At 46.1% G+C, this 8,563-nt stretch overlaps 1 protein-coding gene and 1 pseudogene across 1 annotated transcript in view; both read right to left on the bottom strand.

Moving 5' to 3' along the window:
• Positions 1-252: 252 nt before the first annotated feature.
• Positions 253-8,563, bottom strand: part of Jaml (junction adhesion molecule like) — a 31,758-nt gene continuing 23,447 nt past the window's right edge. Inside the window, 3 exon segments of the mRNA NM_001429668.1 lie at positions 253-1,509; positions 6,205-6,288; positions 7,349-7,409. Of these exon segments, the coding sequence (NP_001416597.1) occupies positions 1,444-1,509; positions 6,205-6,288; positions 7,349-7,409 (211 nt within the window). The 3' untranslated portion in view covers positions 253-1,443.
• LOC120094510 (5S ribosomal RNA) lies at positions 7,576-7,694 on the bottom strand (annotated as a pseudogene).

The following is an 8,563-nucleotide window of genomic DNA, read 5'->3' as shown; positions in this document are numbered from 1 at the left end:
AGAATCAGAGACCCAGGGACTAGGCCAGTGTATCTCAGTAACGGAGCCCTGGCATTGGTATAAACAAGACTCCACATGGGTTCCCAGTAAGCAAAAGGGAGGGAAGGACTGATAGAAGACTTTTATTGCCTCTGAACAGGCGATGAAGAGAAAGAGGATGAGGAAAAGTTTGTGACAGTTGAGGAAAGGTGATCAGAACTGGAGTCTCAGTTGACCCCTATGAGTCATAAGTCAACTTTAAGAAAAACAAGATTTTTTTTAAGATGTATTTATTGTATATGAGTACATTGTAGCTGTCTTCAGACACACCAGAAGAGGGCATCAGATCCCACTACAGATGGTTGTGAGCCACCATGTGGTTGCTGGGATTTGAACTCAGGACCTCTGGAAGGGCAGTCAGTGCTCTTAACCACTGAGCCATCTCTCCAGCCCAAAAAACAAGATTTTTAATATCAACACTTTTATTTAGTTTTTATTTAACATTTTGAAACATTTATGTATATGGGTATTTTGTCTATATGTATGTCCCTGTACTATGTGCATACAGTGACCACAGAGGCAAGAAGGCATCAGCTCCCTTGGAACTGGAGTTACAAGCAGTTACGAGCCACCATGTAGATGTTAGGCATCAAACATGGTCCTCTGCAAGAGCAGTCACTTCTCTTAACTGCTGAACTATTTCTCCAGCACCACTCCCATTTAAAAAATTTTTTAAATCTCATAATAATAATGAAAAGTATAGGGACCCCCTATTTCAGACCAAGAATTCAATCATTGGCTGTTCGCTTTGGCAAGACTGTTCAACACTTTTGAAGACAATGGATGTCCAAACTTCTCAGGCCTAGCTTCAGCCACCAACGCAGATCCCCAGTATGAGGAAACCCCGGAGCTGTTTTCATACCCCACATGCAACATGTTGTCCCTAAAACCTCCCCCAGAACTAAACCAGTCTTCAGATGTTGAATCCATTGTGGCTCTCCTCAAAGGACACTTTCTCAGGAGTTCCATGCTTCAAATTTGCCCACTTGCCCTTCATCCAGGACATAAGAAAAGATTGTTTTTGTTGGTTTATATCTCTATTGAGTCTCTTAGTAGCTCATCCCACAAGAACAAATAAGCAAGCCACTGTTCATGTTACAGATCCAGTCCAAGGGAGTGCTTGAAAGCACAGGGTGGATCAGGGAGCTCCCCATCCTCGACAGCCAGCACACCACTTCTAGGAGAAGCCCACACAGCCTGGTTATCTGGAGCAGTTCAGTCTTCCGCTGGATTCCAGACCCTCTATCTCCAGGCCTTTGATGGAGCAGAGACAAGCTGGAAAGCACAAGTCTAAAATGGTTGGCACAGTGACCCTGGGGACCACCATGAAGAGTCTCTCCTTTCGTCTCAGAAAGTTTGCTCTGCTTTGGGAATTCCCCGAGCTGACTTTTTTTTTCAACTGCATTACTTGATTCTGGCTGAAGAGAGGGCCAAACTGGATGCTTTGGGGGAAGAACGCCAAACTGGGTGCTGTGGAGGAAGAGAAGAAAAAAACAAACACATTTGTACATAGTTGGGGGCTGGGGATGAAGCTCAGGAGAGAGTATTTGTCTAGCATGTGGAAAGCCCTGGGTTCAATCCCATCACTGAAAAGAAAGTAAAAAATTAATAGTAGCAGCTTTTCATTGTGATTTTTCCTTATATGTTGAGTAAAATACTAAATTCTACATACATTGACTCATTTGGTCCTCACCACCATAAAACAGCATCTCATGTGGCCCAGGCTGGCTTCAAACTTACTGTATAGCAGAGAATGACCTTGAACTCTAAGATAAAAAACAAGGTCACAGAGGCTAAGTTACCTGCCTCTAACCATCACCTGCTAAGTTACAGAGGCAGGATTTCTATACAACCATCCAATCCAAAGGCCATGTAATTAGGTGTTATAATGTGAAATCTAAACAAACAAACAAATCTGCACATGCTATTTAGAGATATTTCCCAGATACTTTCAATCTGTGGTTGTCTGAATCCACAAATTCTGAAAACAAAGAAACGGACTACATTAAAGCAATTTAATCAGGTCAACAGCAACAAAATAACAGGCTCCTTATTGTAATTGTCTATCAAAGAACACTTCTGCTGTTACAGTTTCTAACAAGAGCCTGGAGCCCAGAGTTTGGCCACAGGTAGGGGTGTGTGTGTGTGTGTGTGTGTGTGTGTGTGTGTGGTGTGTGTGTGTGGTGTGTGGTGTGTGTGTGTGGTGTGTGTGTGTAGTATGTGTGTGTGTGGGGGGTGTGTGTGTGTATGTGTATGGTGTGTGTATGTGTGGTGTGTATGTGTGTATGTATGTGTGTGTGTATATGTGTGTATGTGTATGTATGTGTGTGGTGTGTGTGTGTGTGGTGTGTGTGCATGTGGTGTGTGTGTGTGTGTGCATGTGGTGTGTGTGTATGTGTGTATGTGTGTGGTGTGTGTGTATGTGTGTGGGGTGTGTGGGGGGTGTGTGTGTCTGTGTGTGTGTGGTGTGTGTATGTGTGTGTGGTGTGTGTCTGTGTGTGTGGTGTGTGTGTATGTGTGTGTGGTGTGTGTCTGTGTGTGTGTGGTGTGTGTGTATGTGTGTGTGGTGTGTGTCTGTGTGTGTGTGTGTGGTGTGTGTATGTGTGTGTGTAGGGTGTGTGTATGTGTGTGTGGTGTGTGTGTGTGGTGTGTGTGTGTGGAGTGTGTGTGTATGGTGTGTGTGTATGTGTGTGTGGGGTGTGTGTGTGTATGTGTGTGGTGTGTGTATGTGTGTGTGGTGTGTGTGGTGTGTGTGTATGTGTGTGTGGTGTGTGTATGTGTGTGTGTGGTGTGTGTGTGTGGTGTGTGTGTGGTGTGTGTGTGGTGTGTGTGTGTGGTGTGTGTGTGTGGAGTATGTGTGTGTATGGTGTGTGTGTATGTGTGTGTGTGGGGGGTGTGTGTATGTGTGTGGTGTGTGTATGTGTGTGGTGTGTGTATGTGTGTGTGGTGTGTGTGTGTGGTGTGTGTGTATGTGTGTGTGGTGTGTGTGTGTATGTGTGTGGTGTGTGGTGTGTGTGTGTATGTGTGTGGTGTGTGTATGTGTGTATGTGTGTGTATGTGTGGTGTGTGTGTATGTGTGGTATGTGGTGTGTGTGTGTGTGTGGTATGTGTGTGGTGTGTGTGTGTATGTGTGTGTATGTGTGGTGTGTGTGTGTATATGTATGTGTGTGGTGTGTGTGTATGTGTGTGGTGTGTGTATGTGTGTGTATGTGTGGTGTGGTGTGTGTGTATGTGTGTGGTGTGTGTGTGTATGTGTGTGTATGTGTGGTGTGTGTGTATGTGTGTGTATGTGGTGTGTGTGTATGTGTGTGTGTATGTGTGGTATGTGTGTGGTGTGTGTGTATGTGTGTGTGTATGTGTGTGTATGTGTGGTGTGTGGTGTGTGTGTGTGTGTGTGGTGTGTGTATGTGTGTGGTGTGGTGTGTGTGTGTGTGTGTGTGTGTGTGTGTGTGTGTATACATACCTATATACAGGGACCAGAAAAAGATATAGGATTGGTCCTTGGAGCTGGAGACATAGGCATTTGCAGGACTCCCACCTTGTTACGTGGTGCTAGGATATGAACTCTGGTCCTCATGATTGCAGAGAAAGAACTCCTAATGGCTTAGCCATCTGCCAGCCTCCTGTGGCCTGGAACCCAAAGGCCCACCTGCCTCTGCCTCCTGAGTATTGGGATTAAAGTTGTGCACCACTACACCTGGCATATGTTTTTTTTTTTAAAGATTTGCTTTTTTAAAAAAATTTTTTTATATGTAGGGGAGGAGTGAAGCTGTCCACAGAGTCCAAAGGTGTCAGGTCCCCCATGGAACTGGAGTTACAGACACTTATGAACTGCTTAGCATGACCTTTAAGATCCAAACTTGGGTCATCTGCAAAAACAGTACAGACTCTTAACTGTTGAGCTGTCCTCCAGCCCAGCACATAGTGTTTCTAAGTGACCCAGCCAGCCCTCAAGGCCTCTGTGTTTGTAGTCTGGGCCTCACCTCACCCATACTTTAGCAGACCTGAGGCATCAAGGGGATAAGGACATCACGGGGACAGAGGCACTGTTTTCCTTGCACAGCATGTGGGTAGCTGTGAGGGGCTCTGACATATCTCCCCTTTAAGACATTCTACAGACTGTGTTTGTAGGTGACGCTCCTACCAGTGGCCACATCAGCAGGTCTCTAAAAGCCAGGATGAGGTCTGGCCTGTTGATGGACTCTCACAAGGCAGTAATGGAAGAGAGATGCAGAGGAAAGTGAACCCATTCATCGGTGACTTCAGAAGGGCTAATGTTTTACTTAATGGAACAGGGCCAGACCTCTGTTCTCACAATGCCTAAGCAGAACTTTCTCCACAGCCATCAGCTGGGAATCATGTGTCTTCTGTGCAGTAAGACAGGAGCAAACACAAGCCCATCCATCATCCACATGCTTGGGAGGCCTGCCTTCCTGAGCTCCATCACGGGGTGGTGGTCACTAATTAGTCTACAAATTAAAACGGTGCCACTGTGAGCCAATTCCTTTGTTTCTACCCCTACACACTGCACAGCAAGAGCCTTTCTGGGTGCTTTTCTTCTCGGAGTTTCCTGAGTCGAATATCTTCTGAAATGCAGCCTGCATGGCAGTTAGATTGTAAGAAGCTAAGAGCAAAGTTCAAAATAAATAGAACCAATGGTCAAAAGGTAAAAGTTTACCTTTTAAAATACCTGTGCATATGTGTGTACATGTATGTATCTGTGCATGTGCATTTGTGTGTGTGCATGTATCTATGTGTGCATGTATATTTGTGTGAATGCATGTATGTATTGTGTATGTGCATTTGTGTGTATACATGTATGTATGTGTGCATGCATGTATATGTACATGTGCATTTGTGCACATGCATGTATATATGTGTACATGTGCATTTGTGTACATACATGTACATATTTGAGCATGTGCATTTGTGTGTTTACATGTGTGTACTGTGTATGTGCATTTGGGTCTATACATGTATGTATGTGTGCATGCATGTATGTGTACATGTGCATTTGTGTGCATGAGTACAGGCATATCATACAGTGGTGTACATCTGGAGATCAGAAGACAACCTTGTTTGAGACAGAGTCTCTTTCTTGTTTGTTGTCAGCTACATTGGGCTGTGTTTCCAACTCTCATCTTGCCCTAAGAACACCGGGATTACAGATGGACGGGCTGACAGCTTTTTATGGGTTCTGAACATTCAGACAAAGCTCCTCATGCTTGAACAGCAAGCACATTACCAAGCCGTTTCCCTAGCCCTCCACACACAGCTTGTTTTAAGATAGGGTCTCATGCAGGCCAGGTTGACTTCAACTGGCTGTGCAGCTGAGAATGACCCTGAACTCCGGATCCCCCTGCCTCCACCTCCTTAGTGCTGGGATTATAGGTGTGTACTATCACAACCAACTACACCACGCTGAGGCTCAAGCCCAGGGCTTCACACATGGGAGACCAGCACTCTACAGCCTGCTACATCCCTAGCCCCTACTTTTACCCTTTACTCTCCTGCCAGTCTTGTCCAGTGACCTAACATACTTTATTACATCTAGCTTCACCAGAGCTGTGCACAGGGGAAGGCTCCTACCTACGGTCGGTATTCTGTTTAAGGTCCACCCCCACAGCTACCTGGCAACAGCCAGGTATGCTCCACCCCACAGTTGCCTGGCAACAGTCAGCTGTGCCTGACACTATAAAAGGGGCTGCTTGCCCCTCCCCTCCTCCTCTTATTCCCTCTTACCTTCTCTTACCCTCTCTTACCCTCTCTTACCCTCTCTTACCCTCTCTTATCCTCTTGCTCTTTGTTCTTCTCTGTTCTTGCCCCATCCCCCTCCACGTGCCCATAGCCGGCTGCTTTTCCTCTCCTACTCTTCTCTCAATAAACCTCTCCACGTGGAACCATGTGTTTGAGTGACTTCTGTATGGGCACAGGCCGAGATCGAAACCCTGACACTTGCTGTGTTCCTGCTCTCTAGTGGTGACTTTAGTCCTAAGCAGGGTTTCTTCTCCTTCTGTCTCCTCCTGCTTGGGAAAAAAACCCTGTCTTCTACAAACAACCTCTTCAGGTGGCCCAACCACTCCTGCCTCCTGGAGCCTGGCGTCTTCCACAACACCTCCTCCCGTTCCAGAAACATGGCCCAGTAGGACCCAGAATAGTTCTCACCATGGTCATGTAGGTGGCCTCTGACTCTCCACTTGGTCCTCTCTCTGCTGTCTCCCATGTAGTAATGGAGGAGTAGACATGTTTCTGGGGTGGGGAGAATACAAAATTTCCTAAGTATTGTCCAGGAAGGAGAGCAGCCACTCCTGCTCACTGGGCTGCAGCTACCGAAGCAAAGAACAAAAACAAAAACAAAACAAAACAAAAAACAACAAAAACAAAATAAAACCAAGAGAGCTACAGAATTATCAATGATGATAATTCAGGCTTCAGACTTCTTGAACTAATTCACCAAGAGAGGACGCCAAATTCCAGAACCAAACATCTTTGCATCTCTAAGTATTGGCCTAGAGTAGGGGGGACTGCCCTCGTCCTTGGGAATAACTTGTAGGCTGTGACCACTTCCTTCTTATTAGTCACAGCAAGTTGATATTTATTATCAACTAGCTGTTATCATCTCTCAGAGAGTTGATATGACAAGGACAGCCCTCCTTGAGCCTCAGGGCTGTGCGGGCTGAGGACTGTGATTCCCCATCCTGTCACTCTTAGGGGAAAAGAGACACATTCTCAGGCTTTTAAGGATTGAGCCAGGTCGAACAAAAATCCCGCCCTTGGGTCAAAAGCAACACAAAACTCAGGAAGCCAACAGATCAAAGAGCAGTGTTTGAAAGTTAACAGGAAGGAGAGGAAAGGGGAGGGGGAAGGAGAGAAAGAAGAGGAGGAAGGGGGAGGATATTGGAGCTCAGGGAAATTAATCTCTCAGCTCCTAGTTATAAATCTACTTCAAAGCCCTATGGAGGAGGAAGTCCATCTTGATCTCTTCTAAAGGTTCCTGAACACCTGCTCTTAATCAGTAAATCCTTAGCTCATGAAGGCAGCAGAGCTTTCTGGTCCAAAGTTCAGAGCTCTTTCCTACACCTATAGTCCCAGGATCTGTTGCCCACGGCTGATCTGGCCCATTCCTCAGAGACAGTGGTAAAGGCTTCCTGTGCTGTGCACAGAGCCACAGTCTAGGAGCTGAGAGCTGAGACTAATGGGTAAGACACAGTTCCCAAGTGATGGCCTCCACTCCACACATTCCCAGTGTCTCCTGCAAAAGTGTGTGTGTGCATCCGTGGCCCCCTCGGAGGGCAGGTTCTTCTCTCACCTCTGAACTGGTCTTCTCTTTGTTTTCCAGGCTCTTTACAGAAGCGATAGAACTCACTGAACTGTAAGGCATGAAAAGTACACAGAGTTAATTTCTGAACCTCACAGGGTTTGTGAGGTTCAAGTGCTCCTAGAAGGAACTCTATAATGAATGGGACTTCTACATCCAGCAGGACACTTACATCACATAGGACCCCTGCATCTCTTTATGGGGAGATTCTTTTTTTTTTCCTACAGCACCCGGTATTCCCAGGCGGTCTCCCATCCAAGTACTAACCAGGCCCAACCCTGCTTAGCTTCCGAGATCAGACGAGATCGGGTGCGTTCAGGGTGGTATGGCCGTAGACTTATGGGGAGATTCTTAGGAGGAACTAAATACACAAGAGCAGCTCTTCTGGTGGGAAATGGGAACCGTTCTGGGGATGGTTTGGCTGAAGTGTGACTTCAACTTTCTGTTTTCACACTAACAACTTCTGTCCCAGAGTGGGAGGTAAAACATGGCTGGGCACAATGGAGTCTGAAGTCCCAGCTACTCTTGAAGCTAACTTTCCCCTGCCCCACCATCCCACTACCCCACCAGGCTGTGTGCTCTGATCTTCCATGATCAAGCCCTTCATCTTTGATCTTTTGGCCAGTTACCTCATGTGTTTGCCATTTAATGTACCTTTTTTTTTCTGTTTTGATCTAAGGCAGAATTTTTTTAAAGTATAAGCATAAAAATAAGCCATGATTGTAATGCTGTATATTCTCGCTGTTAAATGAATCAAATGCTATACAGGTTCCCAGTGGTCCCCAGCCGGACAGTATCTCATCTTTGTTGTCTATTAACTCCTCAGAACTGTCCTTCAGAACCTCCGTCAATGACAGTCTAAGTAAACTCTCGGACAAAGCATGCCGGGCCCACTGGCTTCTGACACGCACACTGTATTGCTTCCTTCCTGTAACTGAGATCATACTGCACATTTCCCCTTGCAACCTTCCTGACTGCCATCCCATGCCATTACGTGCCGGCTTGATACTCGGTGTTATATTCAACAGAATACCCATCTATCCCATCAATGCCTTTCTGAAAGCCGCTCTACTCGCAATGTCTCCAGATGACTGTCTTTATGTGGGGATCTCAGGATAGAGGTGTTTCTTGAGAAGGCTGGCTTTCCTTAACACCGAGGGCCACCGTATGGACATAAATTGTGAGTGGAAACCACACGGTCTGGCT

Source organism: Rattus norvegicus, chromosome 8 (genome assembly GCF_021556685.1).
Source record: "Rattus norvegicus strain SHRSP/BbbUtx chromosome 8, alternate assembly SHRSP_T2T, whole genome shotgun sequence".
Taxonomy (NCBI): Eukaryota; Metazoa; Chordata; class Mammalia; order Rodentia; family Muridae; genus Rattus; species Rattus norvegicus.
The sequence above is the reverse complement of the archived record's forward strand: the minus strand, read 5'-3'. Positions and strand labels throughout refer to the sequence as shown.